Source organism: Mobula birostris, chromosome 8, assembly GCF_030028105.1.
Source record: "Mobula birostris isolate sMobBir1 chromosome 8, sMobBir1.hap1, whole genome shotgun sequence".
Lineage (NCBI taxonomy): Eukaryota > Metazoa > Chordata > Chondrichthyes > Myliobatiformes > Myliobatidae > Mobula > Mobula birostris.
In genome coordinates, this window is record NC_092377.1 from 94,414,176 (window position 1) to 94,430,911 (window position 16,736).

The following is a 16,736-nucleotide window of genomic DNA, read 5'->3' on the forward strand; positions in this document are numbered from 1 at the left end:
TCTTGTGTAGAACACCCTGAAGGTTAACTTGCAGGTTGAGTCGGTGGTGAGAAAGGCAAATGCAATGTTAGCATTCATTTCAAGGGGGCTTGAATACAAGTGCGGAGATATGAGGCTGAGGCTTTGTAAGGCATTGATGAGGCCTCACCTTGAGTATTGTGAACAGTTTTGGGCTCCTCATCTAAGAAAAGAGTCCAGAGACAGTTCACAAGGTTGATTCCGGGAATGAAAGGGTTATCATAGGAGGAATGTTTGATGGCTCTGGGTCTATACTCGCTGGAATTTAGAAGGATGACGGGGCATCTCATTGAAATCTTTTGAATGTTGAAAGGCCTAGACAAAGTAGATGTGAAAGGCATGTTTCCCATGGTGGGGGAGTCTAGGACATGAGGGCATAGCCTCAGGATAGAAGGGCGTCCATTTAAAACAGAGATGCAGAGAAATTTCTTTAGCCAGAGGGTGGTGAATTTGTGGAATTTGTTACCACAGGCTGTGGAGGCCAGGTCATTGGGTGTATTTAGGCAGAGATTGATAGGTTCTTGACTGGATGCGGCATCAAAGGTTACGGTGAGAAGGCTGGGAAATAGGGTTGAGGAGGGGAAGAAAGGATAGGCCATGATTGAATGGTGGAGCAGACTCGATGGGCCAAATGGCCCAATTCTGCTCCAATGTCTATGGTCCTGTCACTGTCTGGTATGGAGGAGCCACTGCACAGGATCGGAAAAAGCTGGAAAAACTCAGCCAGCTCCACCGTGAGCACTAACCTCCCCAGAATCCAGGACATCTTCAAAATCCAATGCCTCAAAAAGAACCTCCATCACTCAGGACAGGCCCTCTCCATCAAGGAGGAGGTACGGGAGTCTGACAGCACACACTCAACGTTTCAGGAACGGATTCTTTCCTTCCACCATCAGATTTCTGAATGGACAATGAACCTGTGAGCACCATCTCACTTTTTTTTTGCTCTCTCTTTGCAGTACTTACTTATGTAATTTAATTTTTAAATATATCCTCTTATTTTCATTTATAGGTTTTGTTTTTTATTAATATGTATTGGAAAGTACTGCTGCTGCAAAGTAACAAATTTCACAACATATGCCAGTGATATGAAACCTGATTCTGATTCTGAAATGTGTAGTGAAGTCTGTAAGTAGACTAATTATCTTCATTTATTAAATCATTGTTCATAACATTTAATCATGATGGATTTCCTTTATTACACAGGTCATTTTCTCTTGACAAACCTACTGCTTGACGAGTTGAAGAAATCTGGAAAGAGTCGCATTATAAATGTGTCTTCACTGGCTCATGTTGCAGGGGAAATTGATTTCGAAGATCTCAACTGGGAGAAGAGAAAGTATAACACAAAGGCAGCATACTGTCAAAGTAAACTTGCAAATGTTCTGTTTACAAATGAGTTGGCTAAGCGCCTTGATGGTAAGTTGGGTCTAACTGCTATTTGTTAACCCCTGAAATATGTGAGGTCCCACCATGTAATACAAATATAATGGCTTATCCAATCAGTTCTTTCTAAGCAACAGATCTTACCGAAGCAAGCGTTATTATAGATAGATGAATTGGCAGTATAAATACATTTTTCCATACTCCATGAATACTACTTCTTTGGCTGTCCATCGATTTCAATGTTGACTGTATCCACGCCTTGCACAGTAATAAGACAGACGGTGTTATGCCCCCACCATACAGTCTCTCTGGGCTTCCAAATCTGAGGCTGAGTGGTACACAGGAGTGTAACAGACTTAGCGGATAAGGAAGCTGCCCCGCAGTGACAACTAACTAGCCCAGTGATGCCGTCCGTTGAACAGCACTCTGGTTACCCCGCATGTCACCAAGCTGGCTGTACCATTGACCCTTTTGGGTTCATCTACCACAGACACCATCAGACGCCCTGCTGCCGGCGTCCTTGTTGGGTGTAGCCTTTGCCTGGAGAGGCATGACCTACGAAGTGGCAAAGGCATGCTTATCTCCTGGACTTAGCTAGCCATGATCCTACTACTAGATCAAGTCTAGTAGTGTACCGATGGAACATCACCTTCACAGCTAGGTTAGGCCTGCCAGAGAACGAATCTCCGTCGTACTTTGCTGATGTTCAGCCGGTGTCACTCCTACGCCAGGGTGAAGCGCCAAGGTAGGATTTTGTGGGAGCCCATGAATATGTAAAAGTAGTAAACGTGCAAATGTATGTGTCTATGAGAGAAAGAGCTAAGTTCAAACTGAGAGCACTGGTCAGTAAATTGTCAAGTTTTCACCTGTTGGCAGAGAGATTTTAAATATGTATTGAGAATGTGACCATCACTACTGTTCTATAAGAGGTTAAATTAGATCATTCTTTACCTATCGGGGAAGGCTGCTGTGTCTCCTTCCTGTTGGTGGTAATGTGAAGGGGTCACATCCTGGACGGTGAAAACCCTTGACGCTGGATGCCACCTCTTGAGGTGCCATTCCTTGAGGATGTTCTCGATGGCAGGGAGGATTGTGTCTGTGATGGAGCTGCCTCTGTCGCCTCTGGCAATCCTGTGCATTGAAGCCTTCACACCGGGTGTGCTACAACCAGTCAAATGCCCTCCACCATACATCTGTAGAAATCTGCAAAACTCCTCAGACTCCGAACAAAGTTGTGCCACTGGCATGCCTTTTCCATGATTGCATCAATGTGTTGGGCCCCGGAACTTGAAGTTGCTCGTGCTTTCCACTGCTGACCCCTCAGTGAGGACAGGTGTGTGTCCTTCCAGCTTCCCCTTCTTGAAGTCCACAACCAATTCTTTGGTTTTGCTGATGGTGAGTGGAAAATTATTGTCATGACAGCACTCAACCAGCCACTGTATCTCATCCTACATGCTTCTTTGTTGCCATCTGAGATTCTGCCAACCTGTGATAGATTCTGTTTTAGTTCAAAAACATCATCCCTATTCAACTGAATAATGAAGATATACACTGAGTAGCCACTGTGTTAGGTACACCTGTACACCTGCTCGTTGATACATATGATGGACACTGTAATACCATCAAGGACGGTTTGCTGCTTCCCTAACAACAAACCAGAGGTCACCAGTGATCTAAAGTCTCTTCTCAACCACAAAAAGAGATCAGGAGATGGAGGAATTGAAACATGCAGAGAGGGAGCCAAAGAAGAAGATGAACGTGGCTAAGGAGGAATACAGTGGAAATCTGGAGAACAAGCTTGGGCAGAGTTGCACACAGGAGGTGTGGAGAGGCATGAAGAACATCACTGGCTTCAATCAGCCTAGCTGTAGAGCCTTGGAATGCAGCCATGAATGGGTGAATGAGTTAAACCAATTCAATAGGTTTGACAACTACCCTCCTGTTCACACATCCCTCAGCACACCAGTCCAGGTGTCAAGGTACCCAATGCTCCCTCAGCACCAACGACTCCCCTCCTACCCCCTCCAGTTCAACACCTTGGCTGAACAGACGAGCACTTTCAGTAATCGACTAAGACAACTGTGTGGCTCCAAAGAGTGCTAGATGAGATCATTCTTACCCTTGGCCATTAGGCTCTATAATGAGTCAACCTTCAGCCGGGGAAGTGATCTTGTAATCTTTGACTTGTAAATCTTGTACATCTTATTTTTAAGGTACTGTAATTTATTTTTATTCTTTCTACTTCTCTTCTAATATTTGTCTATCTGTGCACTTGTAATGCTACTGTGACACAGTACTTTCCTTTGGGATCAATAAAGTGTCTATCTAATCAGCCAGTCATGTGGCAGCGGCTCAGTGCAGACATGGTCAAGGTTCAAACCAAACATCAGAATAGGGAAGAAATGTGATCGAAGTGACTTTGATTATGGAATGATTGTTGGTGCCAGATGGGGTGGCTTGAGTATCTCAGAAACTGCTGATCGCCTGAGAATGGTGCAAAAAAACAAAAAACAAGAAACATACAGTGATCCGTTCTGTGGACAGAAATGCCTTGTGGTGATGAGAGAAGTCGGGGAGAAAGGCTTGACTGGTTCAAGCAGACGGGAAGGTAAATAACCATGAAATACAACAGTGGTGTGCATAAGAACATCTCTGAATGCACAACATATCAAACCTTGAAGTGGATGGGCTACAGCAGTAGACGACCCTGAACATACACTCAGTAGCTACTGAGTGTACACAGAGCCATGCGCTGTGTTTTTGTTTTGAATGTATATGTGTTTTTATGAATACTGTTTATGGAATTAAAAAGAAAAATTATTTATCAACCTCCCTTCCAGAGGAAATCCTCTCTTTACTTATGCTCCCAAAGCCAATGATATCAAAATCATGATTGCTGCTCAGGACAAGTCATTGATTCATATCCACTTTATTGATTTGCTTCTAAATTCATATTCAGGGTGTAATGAAACTCCTTGCTGGCATGAAGCTCACAGAGTGAACAGTATTCATGGTAATAATTACATAGCGAGCACGGTGAGCACAAACAATGGAATCGTGCAGATGAGGTACAGAGCAAAAGAAATCTACTTTATGCTGCAAATACTCTCCATCCCCACCTCCGCCTTTCGTCTGTCATCCTGAATATAGGACTTCTGGAAACTCATTATGAAAGTATCTTGGGTCACTGAACCACTCTTCACTATGTCAAATTAATGTTGAAATTACTGTGTCATAGAGCACTACAGCACAGAAACAGGCCCTTCAGCCCATTTAGTCTGTGCCATACTGTTATGCTGCCTAGTCCCATTGACCCACTCCTGGACCATACTCCATACCCCTCCCATCCATATACTTATCCACACTTAAATGTTGAAATCAAACCAGCATCCGCCACTTCCTCTGGCATCGTCTTCAATATTCATACCAGCCCCTGAGTGAAGAACTTCCCCCTTCAGATTCTTCTTAGTTATTTTACCTTTCACCCTTAACCCTTAATCTATGAGCTCCAGTTCTAGTTTCACACAACCTGAGGGAAAAAAAGCCTGCTTGCATTTACCCCATCTATACCCCTCATAATTATGTATACCTCTATCGAATCTCCCCTCATTCTCCTATATTTCAAGGAATAGAGTCCAAACCTATCCAACATTTCCTTATTATTCAGGTCTTTAAAGTTCCAGCAATATCCTTGTCAATTATCTCCATACTATTTCAATCTTATTGATACCTTTCCAGTAGGTAGATGACCAGAACTGCACATAATATTCCAGATTTGATCTCGTCAGTGTCTTATACAACTGCAACATAATACCACTATTCCTATACACAATACTTTGATTTATAAAGGCCAATATGCCAAAAGCTCTCTTTATGATTTATCTGTGACACCACTTTCAAGGGTTTCTGGATCTGTACTCCTAGATATCCCTGTTCTACTGCACTCCTCAGTGCCCTACCATTCACTTTGTAAGTCCTACCATGGGTTGCCCTCCCAAAATACAACACCTCACACTTGTCTACATTAAATCCAGTCTGCTATTTTTGCAGTCCATTTTTCCAATTGGTCCAGATCCCACTGCAAGCTTTAAAAGCCTTCCTCGCTGGCCACTATACCCCCAATCTTGGTGTCATCCACAGATTTGCTGATCCAGTTTACCATATTTTCATCGAGATCATTGATATAGATAAAAAGCAACAGCAGACCTTCACGGATCCCTGCGGTACACCACTAGTCACAAGTCTCCAGTTGGAGGGGTAACCATGACCACTCTCTGGCTTCTCCTGCAAAGCCGAAGTTCAGTCTAGTTTACTGTCTCATCCCGAATGCCAAGTGACTGAACCTTCTTGTCCAGCCTCCCCTCTGGGACTTTGTCAAAGGCCTTGCTGAAGTCCATGTGCACAACATCTGCTGCTTTTCATTCATCAACTTTCATGGTAACCTCCTCGAAAAATACTGTAAGATTGAATAGACATGAACTACCATGCACAAAGCCATGCTGACTATCCCTAATAGCTCAGTGTTGATCCAAATACTTATATGTTCAGTCCCTTAGAATTGCTTCCAGTAACACCCACTACTGACATCAGGCTCACTGGCTATAATTTGCTGACTTACCCTTAGAACCTTTCTTAAACAGTGAAGCAACATTGGCTTTCCTTCAGTGCTGTGGCTAAGGACATTTTAAATACCTCTGCCAGGGGCCCTGCAGTTTCTGAACTAGCCTCTCACAAGGTTCAAGGGGGCACTTTGTCAGGCCCTGGAGCCTTATCCACCCTAATTTGCCTCAAGACAGCAAGCACCTCCCCTTTTATAATCAGTATATGATCTGTGACCTCACCACTATTTTGCCTCAGTTTTATAGCATCTGTGTCTGTCTGCCGAGTCACTACAGTTACAAAAACTCCATTTGAGATATTCCCCATTTCTTTCGGCTCCACACTGATGACCACCTTGACCCTCAAGCAGACCAATGTTTTCCCCATTCTATTCTTTTGCTCTTAATATATCTGTAGAAGGCAACCTCATGCCCCTTTTAGCTCTCCTGATTTCCCTCAAGTGTTCTTTTGCATTTCTTGTACTACTCAAGTACCTCAAGAATCTCAGGTGGTGGCAAGCAGGTGTACGGGTGTGAGATATGCCAACTAGTAGAATGGTGCTGCAGCAACAACCTGGCACTCAATGTCAGTAAGATGAAAGAGCTGATTGTGGACTTCAGGAAGGGTAAGATGAAGGAGCACATACCAATCCTCATAGAGGGATCAGAAGTGGAGAGAGTGAGCAGCTTCAAGTTCCTGGGCTTCAAGATCTCTGAGGATCTAACCTGGTCCCAACATATTGATGTAGTCATAAAGAAGGCTATACTTTATTAGGAGTTTCAAGAGATTTGGCATGTTAACAAATACACTCAAAAACTTCTATAGATGTACCATGGAGAGCATTCTGACAGGCTGCATCACTGTCTGGTATGGAGGGGCTACTGCACAGTATCTAAAGAAGCTGCAGAAGGTTGTAAATCTAGTCAGCTCCATCTTGGGCACTAGCCTACAAAATACCCAGGACACCTTTAGGGAGCGGTGTCTCAGAAAGGCAGCATCTATTATTAAGGACCTCCAGCACCCAGGGCATGCCCTTTTCTCACTGTTACCATCAGGTAGGAAATACAGAAGCCTGAAGACACACACTCAGCGATTCAGGAACAGCTTCTTCCCCTCTGCCATCTGATTCCTAAGTAGACATTGAAGCTTTAGACACTACCTCACTTTTTTTAATATACAGTATTTCTGTTTTGCATATTTTAAAAAATCTATTCAATATATGTAATTGATTTACTTGTTTATTTATTGTTTTATTTATTATTTTTTCTCTCTGCTAGATTATGTATTGCATAAAGCTGCTGCTGCTAAGTTAACAAATTTCGTGTCACATGCTGGTGATAAAAAATCTGATTCTGATATGCCAATCCACACTTGCCAGATCCTTTCTGATGCCATCAAGATTGTCCTTTTAGCAATTTAATATCTCAACCTGTGGACCAGTCCTATCCTTCTCAATAATAATCTTGAAATTGGTGGAACTATGATTACAAGACCCACACTCCTCATTTCAGGAATGTCTTACCCTCTGCCATCAGATTCTAGATGGCCCATGATCCAATGGACACTACCTCACTAATTTGCACTCATGCAGTGCTTATTTTTTTAAATATAATTTTTATTGTAATTATAGTATTTTCATATGCGTTGCATTGTACTGCTGCTGCAAAACAACATTATTTCCTAACGTGTGTCAGTGATGATAAACCTGATCCTGATTCTAATTCTGAAGATAGCCACCTGCCCATCCTATCAGGCACCTCCTACCTCATTCAACAGATCTCTACATTGGTCTAATCAGCCACAAAGTTAGTAGAAGCAAGTCATCCTGTGGTACTGCCTAAGAAGCACGTGTGACTCATATGAGCCTTAACACAACCATAATGTCTTCTGAACAGCTCACCATGAAGATTTCCCAGCTATTCGCTGAATTATTTCAAGAGCCTTTGAAGATGATGTCTTTTTTGATGCTCTAATTTCATGGAAAATCTCTTCTTCTTTACTTCAAGGAACTGGGGTAACTGCCAATGCGGTGCACCCAGGTGTAACTGATACAGAGCTCGGCAGACACACAGGAATGCACAAATCCAGCTTTTCTAGCACGGCACTCGGTAAGTGGAGTCAACAGCTCTTCTCTCACCTTGTAAACAGCAAGCGTCTCTCCTAATAAACAGGGTTGTTTTTGAACAATGCTTGGCTTACCACAACATTACTTTCGTAAGTGAGATATTCCACTGCCTCAAATGAATATTTTCTCATTAGTTTTATTGGTGCAGTAACCACAAAAGAGCTCGGGGTTGGGGGGGTGGGGTAAGAACCACAGTGTAGGGTTCTTCCGCTACAGGACAGGGAGGGCCTGGGTTGGGTGTGAAAGCTCCTCAACTACTGTAGTAGTATACCACCTCAGAGGGCCACACGAGCGACAGCAGTTCTATCGATGTGTAGGCGTGTAATAGAGCAGTACTGAAAGAATTGACGATGAGTGAAAAGGCATCGTCGCGTAGTAGTGGCAGGCAGGGGAGAGACCGCATCAAGAGGATACACAGCTGGCAGGAGACACTCAACCACATGAGCAGAGAACAGTGCAGTGCAAGAATGGGCCATTTGGACACCGTGTTTGTGCTCATCATGATGATAAATGAAACTAATCCCAGCTGCCTGCTCATGTTCTGCATCCCTCCATTTCTTTCATTTTTATGTGTCTGACTGAATGCCTCTTCAGCATCACTATGTTTTATTAAAAGAACTTGCTCTATACATCTCGCTTAAATTTTCCCCTGTCACCTTAAGACTATGCCCTCAGTATTTAAGACATCCAGCCTGGGAAAGAGACTCCGACTGTCTGCCCTATCTTTGCCTCTCATAATTTTATAAATGTCTTATCAGGTCTCCCTTCAGCATCCAACACTCCAGAGAAAAGAGTCCAAGATAATCCAACCTCTCCTTACAGCTAATAGTCTCAAATCCTGTCGAATCTCCTCTGCACCCTCTACAAAGCCTCCACATCCTTCGGGCATGGTGTGTAGAACGCCATGTAACTGCATGTAAAGAGAACTGAAGCCTGTAGAACTGAGGCAGTTTTGCAAATACATTTAACTCAGTTAATCTGAGAAAATATAAACTACTTGGAACTCATCTTTCTCCCTTGTGTCAATGCCGTTGAATTGAAAAGAAGGGAGGTGCTGAATCTCCAACAGGTCACATTGGTCAGATTTTCCCAATTGAACTGCTGATAGATTGGAGGAAGTTGCCACTCTGTTGCTGTTATAGTCTTGGATCATAATTTGGAAGTCATCAGTGCTGCAGTCAGAGGAGATTTGGGGCTTCTACATTTGTTTCCTGACAAGTGGTGAGAGAAATGGTGGCAGTTCCATGTGGAGCTACTAACATTTCTCCAGAAGGTCTAGCATTTTGTTTCTTTCTGCTTCTATAAGCTCAGTGAATGTTTTCTTTTATCTGCTGCCAGTATATTATACAGGGGAATGTTTGACCACTCACACTGGGGCTGAAATTGTGAAGCTTTACCTGTAGGTGTAGACAAACAATATTTTTGTTGCACTTTATCCTGACCATCTGTGTGACTGAGAACTCTGTGATCTATGGGCTGTTCCCAGGGACATGCATGGAGACAAACATCAAGTGATGCAGACAGACCATCAACTTGGTGAAAGGTAACCTTTAATCTGGCTGAGACTTGTTGGTCTGCCAGCATGTCGCGATATCTCTGTGGGAACGCTGCCGACTGGCACATTCCAGGCTGCAGGAATTCGTGCTGAGAGACGCATTGGAGCTCGGTGCAGCCACTGCGAGGGCTCGGTGAGGAAGGACCACAGTGTAGGGTTCCTCTGCTCCTGGACAGGGAGGATCCAGGTTGTGTGAGGAAACCCCTCAATTACTGCAATCATGAACTACCCCAGGGTTCACATGAGTGGCAGCAGAGCTATTGATGTGAAGGAATACAGTATAATAGAACTGAACTGCAAGTATTGACTATTAATATAAAGACTATTAATATGAAGGCAATATGTGGTTAATTCCTGTAAATATTTTATTCTGAATAAAGTTTGATTTTTAAAAATGTTATCTTTCAGGGCCTTTATTTTCCCTTCTTGTGAAATCCCCCAAGCTGGGAGCACAAGCTTCTGTGTATCTAAGTGTGGCAGAAGAATTGGAAGGAATATCTGGAAAATACTTTGATGTCATGAGGCAGAAGGATCCTTCCCCACAGGCACTGGATGCGGAGACAGCCCGACGACTGTGGGAAACCAGTGCTAGATTAGTGGGGCTAGAAGACAATAAAGACACAACAGCTCAGTAATTCCAACCTGAATATGAATACCGCAGAGCACTCAACAACCCTCGATAGCTACGCAAAAGATGAGTATGTGATCACGTACTGAAAGGCAATATACACTCCCTAGCCACTTTACTAGGAACAGTAGTGCACCTCATAAAGTGGCCACAAGAGTGGAACCTGGTGTAGTCTTCTGCCATCTCCAATGGGATCCCACCACCAAGCACATCTCTCCTCCCACCCCCCCCCACTTTCCACTTTCCGCAGGGATCGCTCCCCACTGATCTCTCTCCTAGCACTTACTCTTGCAAGTGGAACAAGTGCTACACCTGCCCCTACACCTCCTCCCTCACTACCATTCGGGGCCCCAAACAGTCCCTCCAGGTGAAGCGACACTTCATCTGTGAGTCTGTTGGGGTCATATACTGTATCCAGTGCTCCCGGTGTTTCCTTCTGTATATTGGAGAGACCCAACGTAAATTGGGAGGCCGCTTTGCTGAGCACCTGTGCACCACATGCTGGAAAAAGCGATGAGGCCACACTCAGGTTGGAGGAGCAACACCTTGTATTCTATCGGGTAGCCTCCAACCTGATGGCATGAACGTTGATTTCTCAAACTTCTGGTAACATGCCCCACCCCATTCCCATTCCCTCTGTTACTGTACCTCCTTACCTGCCTGTCACCTCCCTCTGGTGCTCCTCCCTTTTCTCTTCCTTCCATGGCCTTCTACCCTCTCCTATCAGATTCTCCCTTCTGCAGCCCTTTATCTTTCACTAATTGACTTCCCCGCTCTTTACTTCACCCCTCCCCCCTCCCAGTTTCACCTCTCACCTACTACCTTGTACTTCTCCCTCCCCTCCCCCCCCCCCACCTTCTTACTCTGACTTTTCATCTCCTTTTCCCAGTCCTGATGAAGGGTCTCAGCCTGAAACGTCGACTGTTTACTCTTTTCCACGGATGTTCTCTGACCTGCTCTTTCTTCTCCAGTATTTTGTGTGTGTTATCTTGATTTCCAGTATCTGCAGATTTTCTGTTGTTTGTGGTCTTTGCTGCTGTAGCTCATCCACTTCAAGGTTCAATGTGTTGTGTTATACACACCACTGTTGTAAGGCATGTTTATTTCAGTTATTGTCCTCTTCCTGTCATCTTGAACCAGTTTGGCCATTCTCCCCTGACCTCTCTGGATGTTTTTTTTTGTTTTTTGCACCATTCTCTATAATCTAGAGACAGTTGTACATGAAAATCCCAGGAGATCAGCAGTTTCTGAGATACTCTACCCACCCTGTCTGACACCAACAATCACTCCATGATCAAAGTTACTTAGATCACATTTCCTCTCCATTCTGATGTTTGGCCTGACAGCAAGTGAATCTCTTGACCATGTCTGGATGCTTTAATACATTGAATTGCTGCACATGATCATCTGATTAGGTATTTACATTAACAAGGAGGTGTACTGGTGTACCTAATAAAGTGGCCACTGAGTGTATGCCACACATCATATGCTAGTGAATTTTTAATTATGATTGTGATTACAATTCATTCCTGTATAAATTTCACAATGTTTCACTGTGGATCACTTAGTTCACCTTGTCTCCATTTCCCATCCATCCGTTCATTTATCCAACCGTGCACTGCAATTTTCCACTGAGTTATACAATTCCTTTTAAGGATTACAGCACAGAAATCAGTCCTTTTGCCCAACTCATGCATGCACACTAAGATATCCACCTAGGCTATCCCATTGGCCTGCATGTATCCCTTTAAGTTAGAATGAAATAGTAATGAAACATTATTCCAATATATTGGTGGGCTTAAGCATTCTTCTGAACAACCAAACCTATCAGTGTAGCTATAACCACAGTTCCTTCAACTTCCTTATGGAAAGGATGTAACTGTAGGAAAGGTCATTCCTCGTTGCCTTAGTAGCTTTCAGTAGAAGACTGAGGGCAAGTCAAATGCCCTCCATCTTTCACAGAAGATTATATCTGAAGAAGGTTAGTAGAAATGAGATGTTCTGCAAACTGGTTGTAAGTTACTGAACTTTTTTCCAACCATTGAAATGAGCTGCTGTCATTTTAAGCACTAGAACTTGCATAGTTAATAATTTTACCAACAGGTGTTTCTCTGTTTCATCTTTGTATGTTTTTATATTAAAAGTTAAAGTGCCCACGTATTATGTTTGTGAAACTAAGAATGAATGATCTTATGTATTCTGGGATGAGATTAATTAAACCGTTACAAATGAACCATAAAGTAATTGTCATACTGCAAAAGAATACTTTCTTACTGGTGCTACATGTCTGTTAGAGAGGTTTAAATTCTTCAGGCACAGTATAAAAACAAGTTCTTCAAGCTATTAAGAGACAATTTTGCAAAAAAAAAACTGTTCCAGCTATCAATTTACATTTTGTTTCCACTCAACATTATGTAAGATATCTGACAATTTCATTTTGAACCTGGTAGGCAGCCGTCGATCCCAGGGGATCATGGGTTTGTGCCTCTGGTGGACTGTGTCCTCTCCAGGGCGCAAGCGTGGGTGGGAAGGTTTGAAGAACTGGATGTTGCCCGTGTAGTGGGTTCCCCCTCTCCACGTCACTGATGTAGTCCAAGGGAATGCAAGCGCCAATACAGCTTGGTACCAGTGTCGTCGCAGAGGCTGTCAGAGTGAAGTTGTAAACAATATCAAACTGCTCCGGATTTCTTCCTCGGGGTTTACTCTCAAAGCCTTTCCCATGGGTGGGTATGGCCACAAGGCAGCGGAGATCTAAAATCAGAGTTTTCCTTCTCTGTTGAACCATTGACTGCAAAATCAGCCAAGAATAATCTTTTGATGACCATAAGACATAGAGCAGAATTGGGGCTTTCAGCCCATCAAGTCTGCTCTGCCATTTTGTCATGGCTGATTTATTTCCATCTGAAAACTGTTCTCCTGCCTTCTCCCCGTAAACTTTCAATCCCTGACTAATCAAGAACCTATCCTGGATTCCACAGATTCACCACTCTCTGGCTGAAGAGGGGTGCCCTTTACTCCGAAGCTGTGCCCTCTGGTCCTAGACTTCCTCACCAAAGGAAACATCCTCTCCATATCCACTCTGTTGAGGCCTTTCAACATTCGATAGGTTTCAATAAGATCCCTCATCATTCTTCTAAATTCCAGTGAGAAAACACCCAGAGCCATCAATCTCCCCTCATGTAATAAGCCTTTCAATCCTGGAATCATTTTTGTAAACCTGCTTTGAACCCTCTCAAATGTCAGCATAATCTTTGTTAGATAAGGGGCCTCAAAACTACGCACGATACTCCAAGTGAGGCCTCTCCAGTGCTTTATAAAGCCTCAAAATTAAGATTTAAGATTTATTTCTTACATCCATCTCACAACATGAGGGAGTAAAAATCTTTATGTTGCGTCTCTGTCGCAATGTACAAGCAATAAGAAGGGAAATGTGGGAGGATATTAGCCAAACTAAAATTGTATATATAATTGTTTTGTGTACATGTACAGTCATATACACAATCAGATCAAGGTACAGTCAGATACAATGTAGTCAGATATGCGATCAAATTAATGTTATTGATGAATCTGATGGCCTGGTGAAAGAAGCTGTCCCAGAGCCTGTTGGTCCTGGCTTTAATGCTGCGGCACTGTTTGCCAGGCGGAGACAGCCGAAACAGTTTATGGTTAGGGTGACTGGAGTCCCAGATGATCCTCTGGGCCCCTTTTACACACCTGCTGCTGTAAATGTAAATCTTCTAGTCCTTTTGAAATGAATATCAATATTGCCTTTGCTTTCCGCACCACCAGCTCAACCTGCAAATTAACCTTTAGAGAATCCTGTACAAAGACTATCAAGCAGCTTGGATTTTTAAATTTTCACCCCTTTAGAAATCCTTGTACCAAACTGCATGACCATATACTTCCCAACACTGTATTCCATTTGCCACTCCTCTGTCCAACCTTCTAACATGTCCAAGTCCCTTCTGCAGCTGCCCTGCTTCTTCAACACTATTTGCCCCTCCACCTGTCCTTGTATCAACCGCAGACTTAGCCAGAAAGCCATCAATTCCTTCATTCAAATCATTGCCACACTACGTAAAAAGAAGTGGTCCCAACACCGACCCCTGTGGAACACCATTAGTCACCAGCAGCTGGTCAGAAAAGGCTCCCTTTATTCCCAGTCTTTGCCTCCTGCCAATCAGCCAATGCTCTATCCATGCTAGTATCTTTCCTGTAATACCACAGGCTCTTATTATTGTTAAGCTGCCCCAAACTGTACAGCACTTTGTCCCCTATTACCATGAGCTGAACAGTTGTAATGATTCCATTTCCACAGACAACTGTATCCTTCAAGTGCACATTCAGGGGACTACTCCCATCCACATGGACTTGCTGTTACACCACAGAGGCATTGTGTCTTGAACCATATTGACACATGGCACGATTCAAAAGCAAAATACGGCAGATCTGAAAGAAAAACAGGAAGTCTGGCATTTTTTTCCAATGTAGATGCAAACTGAGTCTCCCTGTTAAAGATTCCACTGAACAATTTTACAAGCAGCAAAGAATTTAAACTTCTGTGTGAGATTATGGTCGTTGCGACCAACTTCTGTGCCTAAGTGCATGACTGGCATTGAGCTGCAATTCTGCAACTGTCCAACAGATGGGGTGAGATACTTTATTGTCGCCAAACAATTGATACTAGAGCGTACAATCATCACAGTGATATTTGATTCGACGCTTCCCGCTCCCTGGATTACAAATCGATAGTAAATATTAAAAATTTAAATTATAAATCATAAATAGAAAATAGAAAAACGGAAAGTAAGGTAATGCAAAGAAGACCGAGAGGCAGGTCCAGATATTTGGAAGGTACGGCCCAGATCCGGGTCAGGATCCGTTCAGCAGTCTTATCACGGTTGGAAAGAAGCTGTTCCCAAATCTGGCTGTACGAGTCTTCAAGCTCCTGAGCCTTCTCCCAGAGGGAAGAGGGACGAAAAGTGTGTTGGCTGGGTGGGTTGTGTCCTTGGTTATCCTGGCAGCACCACTCCAACAGCGTGCGGTGTAAAGTGAGTCCAAGGACAGAAGATTGGTTTGTGTGGTGTGCTGGGCTGTGTTCACGTTCTTCTGCAGCTTCTTTTGGTGTTGGACAGGACAACTTCCATACCAGGTTGTGATGCACCCTAGAAGAACACTTTCTACAGTGCATCTATAAAAATTAGTGAGGGTTTTAGGGGACAGGCCAAATTTCTTTAGTTTTCTCAGGAAGTAAAGGCACTGGTGGGTCTTCTTGGCAGTGGACTCTGTTTGGTTGGACCAAGTCAGGTCATTTGTGATATTGACCCCGAGGAACTTAAAGCTTTTGACCTGTTCCACTTGCGCACCACTGATGTAAATTGGGTCATGTGGTCCGCTACTCCTTCTGAAGTCAACGACCGATTACTGTTACCACCAAATCAGGTCATGGCTAAAGTTCAAGGTAAATTTAGTATCAAAATACATATACATTGTTACGTACCCCGTAACTGGGTTGCCAAACCAGCAGAAATGGACCACTTAGTTGGAGTCTGGATTACTGGAACTAAGAAAGTTTTATTAAAGAAATAAGTAACACAGTACTCTAATCATAAGGATATGAATGCAACAGATTAGCAATGATAAAACACAAATGTACACAGAACTAGGGTAATAGGAATCAAACAAGCTCTATCGCAGTCTAGGGGTAAAATGATCAGTCTCAAGTGACGCAGAGTTCAGTTCAGTTTAGGACAGTTCACAGTAATTGCTGTTGTGCCATTGGAGAGAGAGAGAGGGATTATGTAAATTCTGATTCAAACAGACCTTTGTTCTTCGCAGTTACCTTTCGGGCGAACCCTTTTAATGTCTTCTGTGGTCACCGACTGTGATCCCTCCGTTCCGGATACGACCATTCTTCCGCAGTGAACCCGGCACCCAGGCAAGGGCGGACACACACACCAGGTTCCCGCCGATCATACCTTTTCACCCTGTGCGTCTATGGTCGGTCCCGCGACCAGACCTCCAAAACTCCCACCAACTTGTGGGGGCACACTGCTCTCCCAGGGCCTTGTTATCTCGTGATCTCGTGGTGTCTGTCTTGCCTTAGCGAACCTGTTCCTTTTATCCCCCTGCTGGGGTATCGCCTGTCCATCAAACTTCAAACAGTTCAGGTTCAAAGCAACAGGTCTGTCAATACTCAGAACTGTGTCTCTTTTCGTTAATCTCGCTCCTCTCTCATTAACATTTTGAACGCTTCTCCCTTTTGTCTCTCTTATCTCTCTCATCAGCATCAATCTTCTGATAACTTGGTTTGTTGTCACAACATATAGTTCTGCCAGCAGTGGCTGTATCATCAGCAAATACTAGCCATTCTGGTTGAGAAAGCACACAAATTTACATCCCAGCTGGTCCATTACCCCTCCTCT

General features: G+C 43.5%; 1 protein-coding gene across 4 annotated transcripts in view; it reads left to right on the top strand.

Annotated features, from left to right (window-relative positions):
• Positions 1-16,736, top strand: part of LOC140201499 (retinol dehydrogenase 13-like) — an 82,039-nt gene that overhangs the window by 63,148 nt on the left and 2,155 nt on the right. For 2 of the 4 annotated variants that reach the window (XR_011886881.1, XR_011886883.1), the window contains 3 exons: positions 1,225-1,437; positions 8,010-8,111; positions 10,092-16,249. Coding sequence is in view for 1 of the 4 variants with exons in the window: in XM_072265693.1 (XP_072121794.1) it covers positions 1,225-1,437; positions 8,010-8,111; positions 10,092-10,318 (542 nt within the window). In the remaining 3 variants the exon portion in view is untranslated. Of the gene's footprint in view, positions 1-1,224; positions 1,438-8,009; positions 8,112-10,091; positions 16,298-16,736 lie in introns of those variants that run through there. The other 2 variants (XR_011886882.1, XM_072265693.1) reach the window with 2 other exon arrangements.